General features: G+C 38.5%; 1 protein-coding gene across 6 annotated transcripts in view; it reads right to left on the bottom strand.

The window, feature by feature from the left end:
- Positions 1-992: 992 nt before the first annotated feature.
- GABRA1 (gamma-aminobutyric acid type A receptor subunit alpha1) overlaps positions 993-22313 on the bottom strand; it is a 301016-nt gene continuing 279695 nt past the window's right edge. For all 6 annotated transcript variants that reach the window (XM_073649525.1, XM_073649526.1, XM_073649528.1 and 3 more), the window contains 2 exons: positions 13253-13455; positions 993-4161 (listed from right to left, as the gene is read on the bottom strand). In XM_073649525.1, coding sequence (XP_073505626.1) covers positions 3856-4161; positions 13253-13455 — 509 coding nt within the window. In that variant the 3' untranslated portion in view covers positions 993-3855. The remainder of the gene's footprint in view (positions 4162-13252; positions 13456-22313) is intronic.

Genomic DNA, 22313 nt, shown 5'->3' with positions numbered 1-22313 from the left:
AACCTGGCAAGTGTCTAACTTATGCCATATTGCACAGAAAGAGCTAGGCTTTTTGGTTTTAGCCCCTCAATTATATGTAATAAAATAATTGAGGATAAAAACATTCCAAAATGTATAGCTAATGACTTTTGAAGATTGATAAGTCAAATCATAGAGATGAGCGAACCCAAAGTTAAAATTTTAGAGTTCGTACCGGACAGTTAGTGTTTGGTGCTAAACACCGAACACGGACTTCTCCTGGAAGCCTGTTTGCAATGTTCTGAGCTCCAGGAGAAGTCCGTTGCAGAGAGCGAGAGAATTTTCCAGCTATAAAATTTGGGTCCCCATTGTTTTTAATGGGGTTCGGGTTCTGGTACTGTTTTGGTACCCGAACCGAACTTTGGAAAAAAGGTCGGGTACAAGAACTCGAACTTCCACGGCTCATCCCTATCAAATGAAGAACAAAAACCTCACAGGATCCAATGGCGTGATCCAAAAAATATACAGTTTTTTTAACACCTGGTGGTGTTAACCTTGCGTAGGACTTTTACAGTGGATTTAGGTTATATCTAATCTTAACATTAGAGTTTTGTAAGGAGCTCCCTCCCCCAAATGAAATAATGGAAGCTTAAGCCCCCGTCTCACATAGCAATATCGCTAGCGATATCGCTGCTGAGTCACGGTTTTGGTGACTCACCAGCGACCTCACCAGCGATGTCGCTGTGTGTGACACTTTGCAACGATCAGGCCCCTGCTGTGAGGTCGCTGATCGCTGCAAAGTGTCCTGGACCATTTTTTGGTCGTTGGCCTCCCGCTGGCCAGCACACATCGCTGTGTGTGACCAGCGGGACCAACGATCTGGCTGGTAACTATGGTAAACATCGGGTTACTAGGGGCACGCGCGCACTTAGTAACCCGCTGTTTACCATGGATACCACTCTGCTACGGTAAGCGGAGGCTCCCGCACACCGTAGCAGAGTGGTATCCATGGTAAACAGCGGGTTACTAGGGGCACACGCGCACTTAGTAACGCGATGTTTACCATAGTTACCAGCCTGCTCCTACTTGCAGCAGGCTGGTAACGGGAGCAGGACATCGTGGAACGATCCTTTCCACGATATCGCTGCTCCCCTGATCGCTGGTGAGCCTGCCTGCTTGACAGCTCACCAGCGATGTATTAGCGATGCAGCAACGATCCCTGACAGGTTGTATTGTTGTCGGGATCGCTGCTGCATCGCTTAGTGTGACGGGGCCTTAGTATAACTCATCTCAATTTATCTGGGTCTCGAAACTATTTCCAATATTCTTCTACGTATTTTAAGATGATTTTGTATTGAATGTATTTTTGATGCTATTTTTAGATATTGTATATTTCTTTTTGATGTTTTGTCTGTGTTTTGTATGTTTTTGTCTTTTATCCTTGAAGTAAACTGTGTATTACTATGCCAACGCCTGTGAACCTATTTATTTTCGCATCTTTGAATCCATTGTAAACATACGTCAGTAGTATTTCTTGTTGTACCTGCTGGTGTGGAAGTAATAAGAGTAGGGTAAACCCTTTAAGCCAGGAATACCGCCAAAGCTAATGCATATGTCTGTATGGATGGGTGTATGGACCCATAATAGGCAAGAATTGATTTCTCTACTGTATCTCTGTGTGTCTAATTTCATACAAATCCATTCAGATCTTTTTTTTTGCAGATTACGCATGAATCAAACAGAAAAGAAAAACCTAAAACATGGAACGCTTCATCAAACTTTGTATACATGGAAATAATCTCCTTAATTAAGGCATTCAACAGAGATTCCGTACTAGAGAAATAGCACAGTCTTTGTGCAATGCAGTACAGGATTCATGCTCGTTCTTTATATTCTCCACTTAGATATCGTCGTATGATTAATTATTTTTAGTTTTATCATATGCAAAAATTGTGGGATGTAAAAATATTACATGTCAACATAGATACACATTCATTTGTCAAATCTCACCAAAGAATTGTAATTCCCCCCAAAGTAAAAGGTTAACCCACACACCCACAAACTTCCATATAAGTGCTTTCTAAGGATGGAAAATGTATGGAAAATGTATTAACCACCTGTTTCTATTATACACACAGAGATGTAATATTAATTTAATTCTGGAAGTAAAAAAAAAAAACAACTACCGTCATAGAGGCAGACTATGCAAATGCTATGAGGTGCATGTTAAAGGGAATCTGTCTGCAGGTTTTTGCTACCCATCTGAGAGCAGCACAATGTAGGAAAAGAGACCCTGATTCCAGCGATGCATCACTTACTTAGCTGCTTACTGTCATTTTAATTTGATGCATATTTGCAGTTCTCTGAATACTGAGCTCTGTATAACCCCGTCCACACCACTGATTGGCAGCTTTCTACCCATGTGTACAGAAGGCTGCCAATCAGTAGTGGGGGCGGAGTTATACAGAGCTCATGAATATGGAGGACTACCTGTCTACAAGTTTACTAGTCATCTAGTAAAACTGTGATTTTATCAAAACTACACTAAGAAGCCAAGTAAGTGACACATCGCTGGAATCAGGGTCTCTTTCTCTACATTATGCTGCAATCAGATTAGGTGGTGAAAATCTGGTGACAAATTCCTTTTAATTGGAGGCCGAGCACCAAACTTCTTCCCACCTACTGCCACTGTCAGTAGTAGCTCCAGCATATGCCGTCCTTTCCTTCTGGTTGTGGCTCTTCAAATTTTTCTAACGTAACATTATCCTCATCAATATAAAATAAGTTACATCAAGTAAGCTTTTTTCTTGGGGGTTTGATCATGTTTTAGCATAAGATTTTATAGCTAGTGCGTAACCTGGCTATACGAGTATATAGATGTATATTTTCATCTTTTCTAATACAAACTATTGTAATAGACGTCTTCACTCATACTTTTTGAGGCTTGTACTTAAAGTTAATGAAGACAAATAAAAATGTAAAAGAGAAACCCCAGAAGAACTCTTCATTAAGTGGCAATGCTCCGCAATAATGTATCATTGAAAGTGAAATAGTTCCCTACTGTATATACTATTCACATACATCCTAATGTATAAGGGTACAGCTCCTAGTAGCTAACACTCTAGTATAGTAAAATCTTCATATTAGCAGTTCTAAGATAGATAGAGATTGGGTGATTTGTTTTGCAAAGGGAATGCTTCTGTTTTTGATATTATATCTTTATATTTAGGTAATTTTTTATACCTTAGTCTTTAGTATGCAAAAGCTTAATGGATATGATCTGAGAAGCATTTCAAAGCATGAAACATTGCCAAATATCTATAGCGAGAGTTAAGTAAGTTCAACATGTCCGTATTGCAAATCCACAGTCATCCTTATTCTATAGGTCGCCAGAGAATTAAAGGTGAACAGGGCTTACAATACAATTCAGAATCCTTAACCCCTCAACTAATCTAGATTGAAAATTTTATTTTGCACCTAACTTCTATTTGCGGTCATACAGCAATGGCTATCACATGAAGTACCATTATTTACAGTATTGTCAACTATTTATTACATATCCCTGCAAACTATTAATGGTAGATATTGTGAACCAGACATATTTGTGACTGCTATCTATTTTACCACCACGCTATCTGACAAACTTGAGGTCTAGTTTCGTATTTTCAGTGTTAGAAACAAGTTTAGTAGATACCTCTTGTACTTTAAACCAAACACATTGGTACCGTGGCATCACACGTAGGCCTCCTCTAGTTTTTGTATTTTGACTATGTTTCATAAGCAAACCTTCAATTTCCTTAAGACAGAGGCAGTATGGCAAATAGGAATTATTCCGTGTTAGATACTGGAAGCAATTCCCAGTGCAAAAGACAGAACATGGATATATGAGTTGATTGGTTATTGAGGTGGTGCTGATGGTTTGATCGCTGGCTCCCGATTGAGATATGTTGCCCAGTAGACCAAGTTAAAGGTCCCAAAAAGTAGTGGAAATGCTATTCTTGATAGTCGGTCAATTTTGCTCACACTGTTGAATGTCTTCTTGGGTTCTGCAGGCTTTGGCTTTGGTTCAATATCTTTTGGTTCTAAGGTTGCACTTTTAGCAATGGTTGCCAGACCAGGGTCTCGAGCAATAGGTGGGTAGTTTGCTGTTGCTGAAGCATATGTGTTGTTCTTCTTTATAAGTGGATCCTTCACTTTTTTAGGCTAGACAAACACAAAATGCATTAGTATATCATTTAGATTTATATAATTACAGTATATCTACATGAACACTACAGAACACTACATGAAAAAAAGCAAAGACATTTTTTCAATCTTACTGTCTTAATGCACAACTAACATGTTCCTAACTAATTAGCCATTAAAGAAGTTGTTTACTATTTATACATTGATCCCCTATCCGTAGGATAGGGAATCGATGTCTGATCGGCTGGGGCCCAACACCCGGAACCCCCGCTGATCAGCTGTTATCGGTGTCGGCGATTGCCAGGTGGAAGTACTTACTTGCTGAGCTTGGCCATCTACTTGTAGTGGCCGCCGTGAGGTACTACACATCCGCCTCCCCGTGGCGGCCACTACAACTAGACGGCCAATCTCAGCAAGTAAGTGCTTCCGGCCGGCGACCAACGACACCGATAGCAGCTAACTGGGTGCCGGACTCCGGCCAATCAGACATTGATACCCTATCCTACAGATAGGGAGGGTATCAATGTAAAAGTAGTGGACAACCTCTTTAATTCATATATATCCTATAAAGTTCCTAAAAATACTTAAAAATAGTAGAGGAACATTATGTTTTCCAATAAATATAAATAACATACACTTTGAAGGGAACCTGTCATGTGAAAAAAACGCTTTTAACCTGCAGATATGGGGTTAATCTTCAGGTTAATAGCGTTGTGAACCTGCCCGGCATCTGCACTTAGACTCCTGCAGCTGGGAGGAAATTAACTTTATTCCCCATGGCAGCGTTCGGGGGTTCAGTCATGGGGGTTCCTTTTAAAATAAAAAACAGCAATATTACACTTATTTTACATGTTTTGTTAGCAAATTAATAAACTATTAAAATATTTCCTCATCTACTGTTAGTATAAACCATCAAAAATAAATTTAGTGATGAAATGCTGATGAGCCATTTAAAAAGAACTTTATTTATTTTATGAAACAAAGAGAAATTGCTTCCATCTGTTAATAAGATGATGGCAGCACAAATTTGGAGTTTTCATCACAGACATGTGATAGATCACATAAAATTTATTGTCCATAGGAAAATTGTCATTAACAACCATTTTTCTGTTCAATCCTCTGTAGATTTCATTAGCCTGAACGATTGTTTTCTGTGAACATAAGTAGCAATTATTTCAATAAATTTTCAACAGGTCATTGGGATAAAAAATATGAAAAAAATATGAAAAATATGTGATGATAGTAAAGTTTTAAATAGTTTTAAACAGTATTTTATCACAAATATGACAGCCCTTATAGGGCATATGGATAAACTTAGTCCAGCTGGAACAAGCCTTTTCATAAAATGTAATACCAGTTCATATAAAGAATGATTCACATTTTCAGCGATACAGTAGTTAATGTACGAAGCTTTATGGTTTATACGGGTATTACGGCCCATGGAAGATATGTTTCAGAAATATTCGTTATTGTCCAAGTCATCTGAATGGGATTTGAAGAAACGTATGTGCATTTCATTAAAGCTACATATTTTCAGACTCAGAAATGTCTGCAATAAATAGGCCACATGTAAATATATCTTAAAAGATTTCAAAATCTATAGAATATATTTCATTTTCTTATTACATTAGGTTTACAAGAATTTGGGTCCATTTACTCTTAAAGCAGATCTGTCCCCAGATTTCACAATATAAACTGCATGTATTATTAAATAGATCTCATAGCTGATGAGGCTGGTGTACTTATTTTAGAAATTCATATCACAATGACTGTATAATACTTTTTTTCTATAACTTTTCCCTCTTTGTTATTAAAAATAGGAGTTTATGAGTTTTGCTCAGTTTCATATCAGAATTATACAGACAGTCTGATATGGATTATCAACGCAAGTACACTACAGTTCAAAAGTTTGGGGTCATTTAGAAATTTCAATATTTTTGAAAGAAAAGCCCTTTTTTCAATGAAGCTGACATTAAATGAATCAGAAATACACTCTATACATTGTTAATGTGGTAAATGACTATTCTAGATGCAAACATCTTGTTTTTATTGCAATATCTACATAGGTGTATAGAGGCTCATTTCCAACAACCACCACTCCAGTGTTTTAATGGTACATTGTGTATTCTAACTGTGTAAGAAGGCTAATGGATGTTTAGAAAACCCTAGAAAACCCTTGCACAAGTATGTTAGCCCAGCTGAAAACGGTTTGGCTGATTTGAGAAGCTATAAAATTGACCTTCCTTTGAGCTAGTTGAGAATCTGGAGCATTACATTTGTTTGTTCTATGAAACTCTCAAAATGGCCAGAAAAAGAGAACTTTCATGTGAAACTCACCAGTCTATTCCATGAAGGCTATTCCATCAGAGAAATTGCTAAGAAATTGAAGATTTCCTACAACGGTGTGTACTACTCCCTTCAGAGGAGAGCACAAATGTTAGAACCCTCCTGTTTGTTTTTTCCATCTTGTGTTTTGTGGTCACGTGACCACCTGCCTTTATATTACAGCTCCGCCCTTTTGGCTGTGCTGGACTTCAGTGTTTGACTGTTTCTCTAGCCAGGTGCTTCGGTGCCTTTCTCTGTCAGTTCGCTTGGTCCTTCTGGGACCTCTAGTACCTTTTTGTCAGTTTTTCTTTTTGTGTTTCGCAACAACTTCTCTGTTTAGGAGGTGTCCCATTTTTGTCCCAGTCCTTAGATCTTTTAGGGACCCCTCCCCTTATGCCATAGGTCTTCGTTCAGACTAACCGAGGACTAAGTCGGGTCTGTTCGCTAGGAACAGTCAGCCCGCTAAATCGTAGGGATTCAGCTTAGTCTTACTGTAGGGACAGCTTTCCCCTATCTTTCCTTAGTACTTGATGCAGATCATAACAACAAACAGGCTCTAACCAGAGTAGAAAGAGAAGTGGGAGGCCCCGCTGCACAACTGAGCAACAAGACAAGTACATTAGAGGCTCTAGTTTGAGAAATCGATGCCTCACAGCTCCTGAACTGGAAGCTTCATTAAATAGTACACGCAAAATGCTAGTGTCAACGTCTACAGTGAAGAGGCGACTCCGGGAAGCTGGCCTTCAGGGCAAAGTGGCAAAGAAAAAGCCAAATCTGAGACTGGCTAATAAAAGGAAAAGATTAATATGGGCAAAAAACACAGACATTGGACAGAGGAAGATTGGAAAAAAAGTTTTATGGACAGACAAATCAAAGTTTGAGGTGTTTGGATCACACAGAAGAACATTTGGGAGTCACAGAACAACTGAAAAGATGCTGGAAGAGAGCCTGACGCCATCTGTCAAGCATGGTGGATGTAATGTGATGGTCTGGGGTTGCTTTGGTGCTGGCAAAGTGGGAGATTTGTACAAGGTAAATGGGATTTTGAATAAGGAAGGCTATCACTCCATTTTGCAATGCCATGCCATACCCTGTGGACAGCGCTTGATTGGAGCCAATTTCATCCTACAACAGGACAATGACCAAAAGCACACCTCCAAATTATGCATGAACTATTTAGGGAAGAAGCAGGCAGCTGGTATTCTATTTGTAATGGAGTGGCCAGCGCAGTCACCAGATCTCAACCCCATTGAGCTGTTGTGGGAGCAGCTTGACCGTATGGTATGCAAAAAGTGCCCATCAAGCCAATCCAACTTGTGGAGGGGCTTCATGAAGCATGGGGTGAAACTACTCAAGATTACCTCACAAATTAACAGCTAGAATGCCAAAGGTCTACAATGCTGTAATTGCTGCAAAGGGAGCATTCTTTGACGAAAGCAAAGTTTGAAGGAGAAAATTATTCTTCCAAATAAAAATCATTATTTCTAACCTTGTCAATGTCTGGACTATATTTTCGATTCATTTTGCAACTCATTTGATAAATAAAAGTATGAGTTTTTATGGAAAACACAAAATTGTCTGGGTGACTCCAAACTTTTGAACAGTAGTATATATCAGCCTCCTCGGGTCTAAAAAGTCTTTAATAATGTTATAAGTTTACATGTTGAAATCTGGTAACAGATTTGCTTTTGGAAATAGCAAATTCCCTGTTTTTGCTTTTTACAGTTGAATTCTTGGAGTAGGGAATTTTTACAAAACTGTATAAATAAAGAAATATATATCCAGAAATTTCTATAGGAAGTAACTATATAGACCCAAATTGTAAGGCAATAAGATCTGTCAGGAATTATCAAGATCTGTTTGACTAACAGATTAAACAGATCAGTTTTTCCTCAAGCCTTTGTCTGTTATATCAGGAACACTGAAGCTTTGCAGCCCTGGGGTCCTGGGTTCAAATCCCACCAAGGTCAACATCTGCAAGGAGTTTATAGGTTCTCCCTGTGTTTGCATGGGTTTTCTCTGGCTTCCAAAGAATCTAGATTGTGAGCCTCAATGGGGACAGTGATGATGATGTCTGTAAAGCACCGTGGAATTAATAGTGCTATATAAGTGAGTAAAATAAATATGAATTCAGATTAAGGACACAGTAGATAAAATAGCATCTGAATAGATGTAGAAAAGCTGAAATGAATGATCTGAGCACCAAAACAGTTCTTTGGCACGACAATTATTCAAGCGCAAGCTTCTAAATATTGGCTGTGCAGTCATTGTAATGCGCCTACATAAAATATTTAGAAGTATGTGGGTAAGCGCCTTTTTAAAAGTAACATATACTGATGACATTTACTTATGCAGTATGGATTAAATATCAATTACATATGAATGCATCTGTACTTGAATCACTCTCTATAGAATTCCTTGAACTTCTATCTACAAAATTGTAGGGCACGGTAACTTTTTAAATATGGTGAATTTATGGTCCCAGCAGGACAATAACTAGGCTGCCCGGTGGCTCAGTGGTTAGGACTGTTTGCTTGCAACACTGGAGCCCTGGATTCAAATCCCACCAAGGACAACATCTGCAAGGAGTTTGTATGTTCTCCCCGTGTTTGTGTGGGTTTCCTCTGGGTTCTCCGGTTTCCTCCCACACTCCAATGACATACTACTGGAACCGTATGGAAGATTAAAAAAAGAAGCAGGAATAAAATAAGAGCAAAAACTGGACACATTTGACCTGGTAACACATGCTCTTTAATCTTTCTTTTAAATAAAATGTACTATTTTTAATTATATGTTTTATCCAATCTTTTGGTTATTTTAAAAAATCTATTTAATAAAGAAGGCAATGTTCTATCTTTTCCAAAATTGTATTATTCTAATATATATATATATATATATATATATATATATATATATACATACATACATATATATATATATATTTTTGTATTTAAGTCCATATAGTATGGTTTATAATAATCCCATAAATTATATACAATGGTTTGACTTTTAGTATTCCTTTATAAAATCTGCTGAAAATTGGGATTGTGTTAAACAGTAACCTTTATTTAGATACCATTAATAATATATAAAAGTGTAAAAATAGTGCCGTGAATAAACGAACAAACAGGTAGTGAGGTAACTGGTATCTCAAAGGCACACTATGGACCAGATGATTCAGTTGAACCATACAGAAAAAGGTCTATACAGAAAATAGTGCACCCTTCTGAATTATATTGGCCAATCTGTGAGATTGGGTATACTGTAGTAGTGAACAATTGGGAGTACATTTAACTGCTGATACCCTGGTGGATCATTAAACACCCTCTGTATTCTAGATCTAGAATCACCTAGTTGTTTGGCTTATACTGACAAAATAGATATATTTTCTACTACTTAGCCTTACAAAACAGTGATAGAGATGATACTCCTGTACTTATACTAGGATCATAAGGGATCCATATATGATTTTTTGATGATACAGTTAAGCCATGCACACTGAACGCGATTGGCTAATATAATTCAGAAGGGTGCATTTTATTCTGTATAGACCTATTTCTGTATGGTTCAACTAAATCATCTGGCCCATATTGTGGCTCTGAGAAACCAGTTATCTTTTATATATTTTTAATGGTATCTAAATAAAGGTTACTTTTTAACACAATCCCAATTTATGCTATACCCAGTACTAATACTTTAGATTTGGGTATCTTAGCTTTATTCTCTTTATATAATCAGCTGTAATGTCACTTTTGTCAATAATAGATAAGATCGGTATTCCACTGACTATAGCTATTCTAATGCTCTATAGAGATGTTCTGCTTAAAATGTTTAATTTGTCTAAAACAAATATAAGCTAAAAGACTTTGAACATCCTTTTGTACATTTATTTTCAGATAAAGCCACTAGGTGGCAATGTTCCATTAATGTTCATAGGCAATGTTGTGTTTCACCTCTGAAGAGCAGGCAGAATGGAAATCACATCCATAATATAGAGCCAGGCTGCCTTTCATGAATTACTAATATTGGTAATAATCAGTGTTGTAAATTGTACTAAAAGAAGGCAAATGTGTTTATTTAGGTACATTTCTGGGGCCTTCCATAAAACAGTGAAAACAGCAAGAAAAGACCACATGGCCTATCTGTCGTTAAATATTTCCTTTGATATTTATATCTGATGATAGATATACGGTTTGCTTAAATAATGCTTCTGCTGATTCTTCCATTCTAAGTGGTAATAAGTTCTCTCATACAATGTGTTTGGCCAGAACGTCTTTATCACATATGCTGCTTCCTATTAATAATAAATATTATTATAGTTACTATTATTAATAAATATTTTATTAACACACAGTATAAAACAAATTAAAAAAGAAATGCTCTCATACATATGAGAAAAAAAAATTATATATATACAGTACAGACCAAAAGTTTGGACACACCTCATTTAAAGATTTTTCTGTATTTTCATAACAATGTGCAAAGCAGTCATCAAAGCAAAAGGTGGCTACTTTGAAGAACCTAGAATATAAGACATATTTTCAGTTGTTTCACACTTTTTTGTTAAGTATATAATTCCACATGTGTTAATTCATAGTTTTGATGCCTTCAGTGTGAATGTACAATTTTCAAAGTCATGAAAATACAGAAAAATCTTTAAATGAGGTGTGGCCAAACTTTTGGTCTGTACTGTATATATATAATTTTTTTTTCTCATATGTATGAGAGCATTTCTTTTTTAATTTGTTTTATTTTACCGCACAAATTACCTATAACCTAAGTTTTCTTTATGAGAGAAAGAGAAAACAACAGAACAGCAGAAATTAAGTGTCATCTCTATCTTGTAGGTCAGTGTGATTACTTCAGTATAAAATTAATTTGGGTTCAGTTTTGTTTAATTACTTCTGTACTATAAATTAACTGTTTGAAAAAATCATTTGTTTTGTGTCTTCAAATTCTAAGTCTCTATGATACTTTTTCCATTTTTCCATCAATAACGCTGATTCGGGTTTATTCTTTTGTGTGACTTTAGTTTTACAGCAAATACAACTTTTTGATCACTTTTTAAGGCACTCTTTGGGAGACAAAAAAGAACAGTTCTAGATTTTATTTATCTTTTTAAACCCAACTCATCATCAGGTATAATTGACATCTTTATTCTACTAAAACATGAGTTATCTTGAAATTACTGTTCAGCCAGGATAACACAGATAATAAATAAGACAGATTTATGACTGACAAAAGACCAGCTTTTAGGGGCGGTTCCATTTTCAAATACCCTGAACAGAATTTCAATGGCCAATCTGCATTTAGGCATCTCCATACAAGAAAGGAGCCTTCCTGATTCTAGCATTAAGTTGTAGATTTCTATACATCAGGCATAAGATAACCAAAACTCATCCGTCTCCTGCATTTCTTGCATTTTATTTGCTATTTGCACCTGGTGTGTGGACAAACAGTATACAATATAAAAGAGGAAAGTGTCACATTTCCTCCTTTCTGAGTGTCTGGGTGCAGTGAATGACAGCTCAGCATGCCCCAGCAGCCTATTGGGTGACTGAACTGTCCATCACCATACTGACAGCTCAGAACACCCCATTCCTAGATTGGATGACAGAATTGTCATTCACTACATCCAGACACGCAGATAGGAGGAATCTTGACATTAGCTTTGCTCATGAAGTGTGTGCTTGCTCTGTGCTCCTGGTCTGGTATTCTGATCTTTGCTGCTCGACCTATGATTTGCCTTTACCATCCATTTGCCTAGCCCTTTTGTCGTAATCCGGTACCTTCTTGGAATACTGTTTTCTGACTATGCCTACGTCTCACCCCTCTGTCTATGACATACTCTCTTGGTTTTTGACCTCGGACCTCTTGATTACCCTGCCTCATGGCTTATCTGTGAGTAGTGACTAGTGTCACAGAAAAAAGAATGAGAAGAAACACAGCTGTCCTTACTAATTTCCACAATCATCAAATTTGTAACTAGTTTAATATTTTATAATATTCTAAGAAGAAATTCAGGAAAATATACAAGATAGCAAGTTAAAAAGGATTTTCTGGGAAAACATACTAATGGCACATATTAATGATTGTCAATATGTGGTTCATGAGCATCCAACTCCTGGAAGACTACTGGTTATCCTAAAGTTGGGGTTGTGGTGTTTCACAGTTTTTTCAGACACAAAGTCAACAGTATGTCAACAGTGTAACAGTACCTAGTCCTACTGTTACATATCATTTCAGTTTTGCTGGTCAGTGGATGTCCTGTTGGTTGGATGCTGACCAATCTCATATGGCTATAAATAAGATAAGCCATCAAACATTTTTTTAATTATAAAATATATCTATATTGGTAAAATAGTAACTAGAGATGAGCGAGTATGTTCTGGTAACTCTTTCAGAGAGCATGCTCGGGTGCTCGCCGAGTATCTTCAACGTGCTCTAGTGTTATGCTTTAGTCACTCCGTGCGCATGATTTGCGACTGTTTGACAGCTTTAATTCATGTGAGGAATGCCTAAGAAAAATGCATTCCTCACATGTATTAAAGCTGTCAAACAGTCGAAAATCATGCGCATGGAGTGACTGAAACATAACACCCGAGTATGCTGAAGATACTCAGAAAACACCCGAGCATGCTGGTAAATCTCGAGTAATGAGCATGTAGCTCATCATTAATGGTAACAGATAATATGTTCCATCTCTGATGTTCTTGTTAACAGCAGCATGAAATACATGAACTCATTGTATGCATTAAAACATTAATATAAAAATATAAATTACCTTTTCTGGAACTACACTTTTTCCATCCCATGCATAACCTCGCTTTGTAAAATAGTTTACTGTTGCAAATTCAATCAATGCAGAAAATACAAATGCATAACACACGGCTATAAACCAGTCCATGGCTGTGGCATATGCAACTTTTGGAAGAGAATTTCTGGCGCTGATGCTCAATGTAGTCATTGTAAGTACTGTTGTCACACCTGCAAACCAAACAGTAACAATGGACCAGTTATTATATTGATTAATTCATGAGCACTTGATCCTTAAAATGTTTCCAAAACATATCAAAGCGCCCTTGAAAAACGAGCACATGATCAAAGGAATAATTAGCAACCTAGGGTATCAGAATAATTCTAGTTACAGTCTTTATGAGCATACTAAATGGCTTATAATTTACTAAAGTGTGAGCCTCAGATGTTTGATACATTGAATTGAGTACATCATAAGTTGTATCTAGAAAATAGCTAAATAAATAACCCCAGCTTACCTTCAAAATTGAGCGGAAAGCTACTGATCTAGCTACACATTGAATATTATGCTTGTCCTTTGCACTTGCAGAAACTCTATGCTCAGCTTATGTTTTAGGTGTACATAAAAGTTTGTTCCTATTTACTGATGATCTTGTAGTGCAAAGCAACTCCCTTGTTGCAAGTGATAGCTATAGCTACAAAGGATGTGTTCTTGGGGAACTAGATGCACAATTTCCAGTCCTATGTTTCCCAAATGTACAGATTTTACTTTAAAGTCATCAGTATTGCAATGTCAAATAGGCTTTTCAAGAGTTTCATATTGATAGCCTATTCTCAGGACAATATCTTTGTATTCTGTGTCAATATTTGATCGCTATATGCCTGCCAATCACTCATTTCCAAACTTGACCAATGACTATAATGTTCTACAAGTGTTTTACAGGTCCTGAAAGAAGGTATTACCAATACATACATTTATCACATAAAATATACATTATATTTGAATTCATTCATAGTATTCACAGTTCATTCCCACATCTATGTATGTAGTAGACTTACGTGTTTACATGGGCAAGACACTGCATTATCTATTAATGCAGATGTTTTTAGCCAAAAGAGGTGTAGGCACAAAGAAGAGGCACAATCTTTTACTTTATAGTTTCCATATTGATCCACCCTGACTCTAGTTTCCAGAAAAGCGGTAAAAAGATACATGGTAGATTGCACATGAAAACACCACCCACCCGGCACAACATCTGTCACTACCCATAGTGTACATTTCATTATACTACCATTAAGACCAGCTGGTCCAAAAACTCCAGTGTGCGAAATTAACCCCATTTCAACAAACTGTACAGAAACTTTACATCCATGTAATGGACCCTAAAGAAGCTCCATTCGTGACACAAATAATTATTTTTGATCACCACCACACTTAGGAATTTATTCCTTTCTGATGTTTCAAATGTCAATATCTGCCGATTGTCACATTCCTATTTACATTAATTATATGTACTGTAATACAAGAGAATCATTTAATTGCTCTTTTTCTGTTAGAAGTTTTTGTTGTAAAATCTATAGAGTTCTCATAGTTCATAGTGAATATTGTAGCAAGGCTTTGACCCCACATAATAATGAAGTGCAGATGAGAGATGAGGTCCCAGATGAGAGATTTATTCCGACCCTACCTGAAAATCTTCACTGGTGTATCAGGGAAAATGCAGCTAGCCATCCACCAGGTAGACACAAAGAGTCACCTCCCAGTCTGCCAACTTGCATACTGTATATCTCTAGAGGTGCTAAAGAACATCAAAAGGGAGATAGACGAAATGTTATGCCTGGGGATGATCCAAAAGTCCAATAGTGGCAGGAGAATTTCTCGTGCTAAAGTGCATGACCAGGAGGATATTGCGGTCTTCAGTCCACCTGGGAGGAACACCTGGAGAGAGAACCTGGGGCAGATGCTCAGGCAGAACCAGGGCACTGGTTTGGCTATAAAGCCAGGAAAATATCAAATAGGCATGATGAAGGTGCAGTACCTTGGTCACCAAGTGGGTGGCAGAACTCTAAAGCCAGAGTCCAGGAAGGTCATTGCTATCGCCTCCTGGCCTACCTTCAAGACCAAGAAGCAGGTGATGTTCTTCTTGGATACAGCATGGTTCTATAGGAAGTTCATCTCCAACTATAGTGCCCTTGCCTAGCCTCTGATGGACCTCACAAAAAAAAAGCTACAGTAAACAGTCGATTGGACAGCTAACTGTGAGTGGTCTTTCACAGTGCTGAAAACTGCCCTTGTCAGTTCCCTACTTCAACAAGCCCCATATAAAGGTTAAATTGTTGTAGGAATCATGACAGTATTTTCACCCACCTGGGGCCTCCATGGGCGAAGATATTGAAGAATTTGGAAATCTCATACTTTTCTTAGACTGAGCCACATCCTATGGTTTTCTGAAGACCAGCCCTATTGTGAGTCACCGGAGGGGAAGCATGTGAGCATAACTTTTGTTAATAAAGGCAAACGCCAAATGTAATCTTTGTCAGTCCTGGGAGATTCAGTTTACTGTAGTTCTGTTTCTTGCTCCCCAAGAATAAAGAGCTCCCCTTCATAAAAGCTAGAGCCAACCCTGCAACATCAGGTTTAGTAAAAAAATGTTCTGTTTATCCTTTTTATTTCATGTAATTGTTTATACTGTATTGTTTTGTCTATTTTGCAATATCTTTGCATATTTATAAAAATATGCCTACTTTTTTCAGATTAAATATATAAAATGTAATAGCTCTGTTCCTCTTGTTCTGTAAACCGCACCCCTGAAGCAATACGCAATATGGGTGTCCAATCGGCCTGTATAAATGATTGGTGGTGGCAGCTAGTTTATTTTGTTATTGTGGAGTTGGCAGTGACTCTACCGGGGTATATATATATTTATGTATATATATATTCCATGCATTGGAATTGGAGGAGTATATAAGTATATACTATATGCTCACTGTGAGTTCCCCAATAACTGGCATGGTAGGAAAAAACAGCCTCGTCCATCACTTGTCAATTGGTGAAGAGCAGAGGAGATATTCTATAGGTAGGGGATCTGTGTACAAGGGCTAAGAGGCAAGATATACTGTAAAATGGGCTTTGTATAGAAGTATTAAGATGATTAATACTGTACACTGCAGGAGAGGGCAGAAAGGTACAGGATGGGTCTCTCTATACTGGGGCTCAGAGGATATTCTGCACGAGAGGGATCTTTGTATATGGACTCAGTTTAATTGAGCTGAGTTTTTTTTTTACCTGTTTCTGAGAGACCAGCGAGAGACCAGCGATCTGAAACTGCATATGTTGCTTTATCAATGCAAATGACACAGGATTTTCTTCTACCATATGCATCAACAAAGTGGCATTTGCATGCTTTCAAAACTGATACTGTATGTTAGCAGTAGTCAACAACCACAACTCTGTAATCCCATTGTATCAGAGTGGAAGAGTGCAAGAGATTTGAGCTCTGCTATAAGCAGAAAATGATGAAAAACTACAAAGGCAGCAATATTGATCTAGATAACGGAAGATAAAATCAGTCAGGCAGAGGATCAGAGAGTGAATAGAAGCATCAGTAGAATTTTACACATACATAATATTGATGATAAATCAAAAAGGTATGGCTAGTAAGGAGCACACAGGAGATGGTGAGGGGTCTGGAAATATAGCTTTATCAGTGTAAGAAATTGAACGTCCATTTATCTATGTGAAGCCAGAAGAACTAGGTAGATAGAGATGAAAAAAAGTACACCAAGGTACAAAAAATAAACTTTATGTTGGGATTAGTGTCTATATTAACAAAAAGTATGCATTTACTGCTCTTTGTGAAAAATAATGTGATTCTGGGAATAATGTTCTATACAACTGAGCCGTATTATATAAATTGTACAATATGGAATAAACAGCCATTAGTCATGGAGATGGCACCTCTCCTAAACCCAGTATGAAATCTTTGTTGACCACACTGCTCAAAACTAAAAACGAATAATAAAAATATAAGGTTTAAAACACTTTTTTTCTTTTCCTGAAAGATGCTGTAAACTTCACTCACGCTGCGCATACATAACTCACACTGTGCATACACTTAACTAATCCCTCTATGATGTACTGATTGTGCTAGTGATGTACTTCTGTGGTCTGGGCTTCAAAAATGATGTATCTTCATGCTTTATATCCTTTATATCACTGGTTAAAAGAACATGTCTTTTGCTTCTTGTTCTCAAACTGCCACTATTAACCACTGTTCTGGTCTTATAATTTCTAAGGGTGTGCAAAATTTAACTCCTTATGCGCTGTATGCATGCTACTTTTTTGCAATCAAAAAGGTGGGAATGAGTGGAAAACAAGCCAAATTTACTGGTCCCTAGTCACCCCTAATCTGGCTCAATTGATGTTCAATGGGGTTCACTATTACTAAGAGATGTCATTGAAGCAGGTTTTGAGCAGAATGACTTAAGTTTTCTTCCAATTGTCTTCATTCCTTGTCAAACAAGTCAATTGTTTAAGGTGCTTTAATCTTATTCTTTTTCATCATAATTTGTTCACATATTTAAAAAGTGCAGGAACAGGACAATATGGTAGTTTTAGAAGTTTTGGGGGGTAAATACAGTTTCTCTTTAAAGAATTACTCTATTCCCTCACATCTCCTTCAGTCCCTTGCTCCAGCTGTCACCACTCACCTAACTAAAATTTTCAACCTCTCCCTCTCATCAGGTATCTTTCCCTCTTCTTTCAAACATGCCAGCATACATCCATTACTTAAAAAAACATCCCTTGACCAGAACTGCACACCTGTTTCCAATCTTCCCTTTATCTCTAAACTCCTAGAATGCCTGGTCCATTCCCGTCTAATCTGCTATCTCTCAGACAACTCTCTTCTTGACCCTTTACAATCTGGTTTCCGCTCTTTACATTCTACTGAAACTGCCCTCACTAAAGTCTCTAATGATCTACTAACAACTAAATCTAATGGTCACTACTCCCTGCTGATTCTCCTGGATCTCTCTGCAGCATTCGACACTGTGGATCACCAGCTCCTCCTCATTATGCTCCGCACTACTGGCCTCAAGAACACTGTTCTCTCCTGGTTCTCCTCCTATCTCTCTGACCGCTCCTTCTCTATGTATTTCGCTGGCTCCTCCTCCTCTCTCCTTCCCCTTACTGTCGGAGTTCCTCAAGGATCAGTCCTAGGCCCCCTTCTTTTCTCCTTATACACCGCTCCCACTGGACAAACAATCAGCAGATTCGGTTTTCAGTACCATCTCTATGCTGATGACACCCAATTATACACCTCTGCTCTGGACATCACCCCTGCATTACTACAAAAGACCAGTGATTGTCTTTCTGCTGTGTCTAACATTATGTCCTCCCTCTGTCTTAAACTGAATCTGTCAAAAACTGAACTACTCATATTTCCTCCCTCCACTAACCTACCTGTGCCCGATATTGCCATTTCCGTTTGTAGCTCAACCATTACTCCCCAGCAACAAGCCCGCTGTCTTGGGGTCATTTTTGTTTCAGATCTTTCCTTCACTCCTCACATCAAATCACTCGCTCGTTCATGTCATCCACACCTCAAAAACATCTCAAGAATCAAGACTTTTCTCACCTTTGACTCGGTAAAAACTCTTAGGCTGTGTGCCCATGATGCGTTTTTTAAGCGTTTCCGCAGCGGCAAAAATGCTGCAGAAATGCTTAAAAAATGCATGGTAGAGGGCCTGCCATGTCCCCCAATGATAATCCGCATGTGCTGTGCACATGCTGCGGAAATTTCCGCTGCGGAAAAAAACGCAGCACTACTAATTATTTTGCAGAAGTGCTGTGTTTTCGCCGCCATTGACTTGCATTAGAATGCGCCAATTCCGCAAGACTGCATCTGTACTTGCATAATTGGCGCATTCTAATGTGCAGATGGTACCTGGGTGTGGAGAACAGGAGACTCTCCTCCGGACCCAGGTACCATTAAAAGCTGTAAAAAAAAGAATAAAATAAAAAATAAAGATTATATTCACCTTCCGGCGGCCCCCGGACTCCTTCCCTGTGCTTGCCGATAGATCGCGCAGGACTGAAGGACCTGCGGTGACGTCACAGTCATGTGACGGCAGGTCCTTCAGTACAGCGCACCGTGATCTGCCGGCAGCCAGCACAGGAGTGCAGCAAGACTGCAGGGGCCATCGGAAGGTAAGTATAGGTTTATTTTTTATTTTTTGACATTATCTCGGGTCACACTATATAAATCCATGCCGGTTGCATGGATTTATATAGTGTGACCGAGTTGTCAAGCACTTTCCAAGTGATGCTAAAATCGCTTGGAAAGTGCTTGACACCCACATGTGGAGATGCAAGTAAAGAACGCTTCACTTCCGCATGTCCCTGGCAGGAAAACGCATGTACAATCCGCGTTTTTTTCTGCCAGGGAGATGCAGAAACGCACAGGAAAAAATCCTGAGCATTTCTGCATCGTGGGCACATAGCCTTACAGTAGCTCTTATTCATTCTCGTTTGGACTACTGCAACTCTCTACTTAACGGGCTCCCTCTTACTAAACTCTCCCCTCTTCAATTCATCCTTAACGCAGCAGCCAGGATCATATCCAATATAGAGTTCAATTTAAACTTATCACGCTTACCCACAAAGCGCTCCATGCTTCATTACCCCCCTACATCTCCTCTCTTGTCTCAGTCTACCACCCTACACGTGCCCTCTGTTCTTTCAATGACTTAAAACTAAAATCCTCCATAATCCGAACTTCCCACTCCCGTCTCCAAGATTTCTCACGTGTTGCGCCAATTCTTTGGAATGCACTACCCAGGACAGTTCGATTAATTCCCAATACCCACAGTTTAAAGCGTACCCTAAAAACCCATTTCTTTAGACTGGCGTATCGCCTCCACACACGATCTGTCCGTCCCAGTTTTCCCCCATATTAAAATCTTCTTCAATTTCAGGTTCATACCAACCATGCACTTAATAGTCTCGGTCACGACTGTACACAGACTGGAAGGTGACCAGTCCATGTACTATTATCTATCCTATTTAGTATAACAAGGTTGCATTATACAATATACAGTGCTGGCCAAAAGTATTGGCACCTCTGCAATTCTATCAGATAATACTCAGTTTCTTCCTGAAAATGATTGCAATCACAAATTCTTTGGTATTATTCTCTTCATTTAATTTGTCTTCAATGAAAAAAACACAAAAAGAATTGTCCTAAAGCCAAATTGGATATAATTCCACACCAAACCTAAAAAAGGGGGTGGACAAAAAAATAAGCACCCTTTGAAAAATCATGTGATGCTTCTCTAATTCGTGTAATTATCAGCACCTGTAACTTACCTGTGGCACCTAACAGGTGTTGGCAATAACTAAATCACACTTGCAGCCAGTTAACATGGATTAAAGTTGACTCAACCTCTGTCCTGTGTACTTGTGTGTACCACATTGAGCATGGAGAAAAGAAAGAAGACCAAAGAACTGTCTGAGGACTTGAGAAACCAAATTGTGAGGAAGCATGAGCAATCTCAAGGCTACAAGTCCATCTCCAAAGACCTGAATGTTCCTGTGTCTTCCGTGCACAGTGTCATCAAGAAGTTTAAAGCCCATGGCACTGTGGCTAACCTCCTTAGATGTGGACGGAAAAGAAAAATTGATGAGAGATTTCAACGCAAGATTGTGCAGATGGTGGATAAAGAACCTCGACTAACATCCAAACAAGTTCAAGCTGCCCTGCAGTCCGAGGGTACAACAGTGTCAACCCGTACTATCTGTCGGCGTCTGAATGAAAAGGGACTGTATGGTAGGATACCCAGGAAGACCCCACTTCTTACCCCGAGACATAAAAAAGCCAGGCTGGAGTTTGCCAAAACTTACCTGAGAAAGCCTAAAACATTTTGGAAGAATGTTCTCTGGTCAGATGAGACAAAAGTAGAGCTTTTTGGGAAAAAGCATCAACATTGAGTGTACAGGAAAAAAAAAGAGACATTCAAAGAAAAGAACACGGTCCCTACAGTCAAACATGGCGGAGGTTCCCTGATGTTTTGCGGTTGCTTTGCTGCCTCTGGCACTGGACTGCTTGACCGTGTGCATGGCATTATGAAGTCTGAAGACTATCAACAAATTTTGCAGCATAATGTAGGGCCCAGTGTGAGAAAGCTGGGTCTCCCTCAGAGGTCATTGGTCTTCCAGCAGGACAATGACCCAAAACACACTTCCAAAAGCACTATAAAAAGGTTTGAGAGAAAGCACTGGAGACTTCTAAGGTGGCCAGCAATGAGTCCAGACCTGAATCCCATAGAACACCTGTGGAGAGATCTCAAAATGGCAGTTGGGAGAAGGCACCCTTCAAATATCAGGGACCTGGAGCAGTTTGCCAAAGAAGAATGGTCTACAATTCCAGCAGAGCATTGTAAGAAACTCATTGATGGTTACCTGAAGCGGTTGTTCGCAGTTATTTTGGCTAAAGGTTGTGCAACCAAGTATTAGGCTGAGGGTGCCAATACTTTTGTCCGGCCCTTTTTTGGAGTTTTGTGTAAAATGATCAATGATTTGATTTTTGCTTCATTCTCTTTTGTGTTTTTTCCTTGCAAGCAAATTAAATGAAGAGAATAATACCAAAGAATTTGTGATTGCAATCATTTTCAGGAAGAAACTGAGTATTATCTGACAGAATTGCAGGGGTGCCAATACTTTTGGCCAGCACTGTATGTACATTCTACCTTTTGTGTCTCCCCCATTTCCTCATAGACTGTAAGCTTGCGAGCAGGGCCCTCACTCCTTTCGATATGAGATATGCTTATTCTGTATTGTCTGTATAAGTCCCCCCTAAAATTTGTAAAGTGCTGCTGAATATGTTGGCGCTATAAAAATAAAACGTATTATTATTATTATTATCACTCCCATCAGCGGTTTTATCGTCTTAATATATTGCAGTCATCACATTGTAAAACACTGTGTATTTACAATTGCTTCTTTTTCCCTTCTACCCAGTTAATTCTTCTCTTTTCTTTTCTCTATGTAGAAACAGGAAGTCTCTTTTCTCTGCATGAGTCACCCCCCT

This window comes from Phyllobates terribilis, unplaced genomic scaffold (genome assembly GCF_046119375.1).
Source record: "Phyllobates terribilis strain yellow unplaced genomic scaffold, ASM4611937v1 Scaffold_10__3_contigs__length_209671492, whole genome shotgun sequence".
In the NCBI taxonomy this organism is placed as follows: Eukaryota; Metazoa; Chordata; class Amphibia; order Anura; family Dendrobatidae; genus Phyllobates; species Phyllobates terribilis.
The sequence above is the reverse complement of the archived record's forward strand: the minus strand, read 5'-3'. Positions and strand labels throughout refer to the sequence as shown.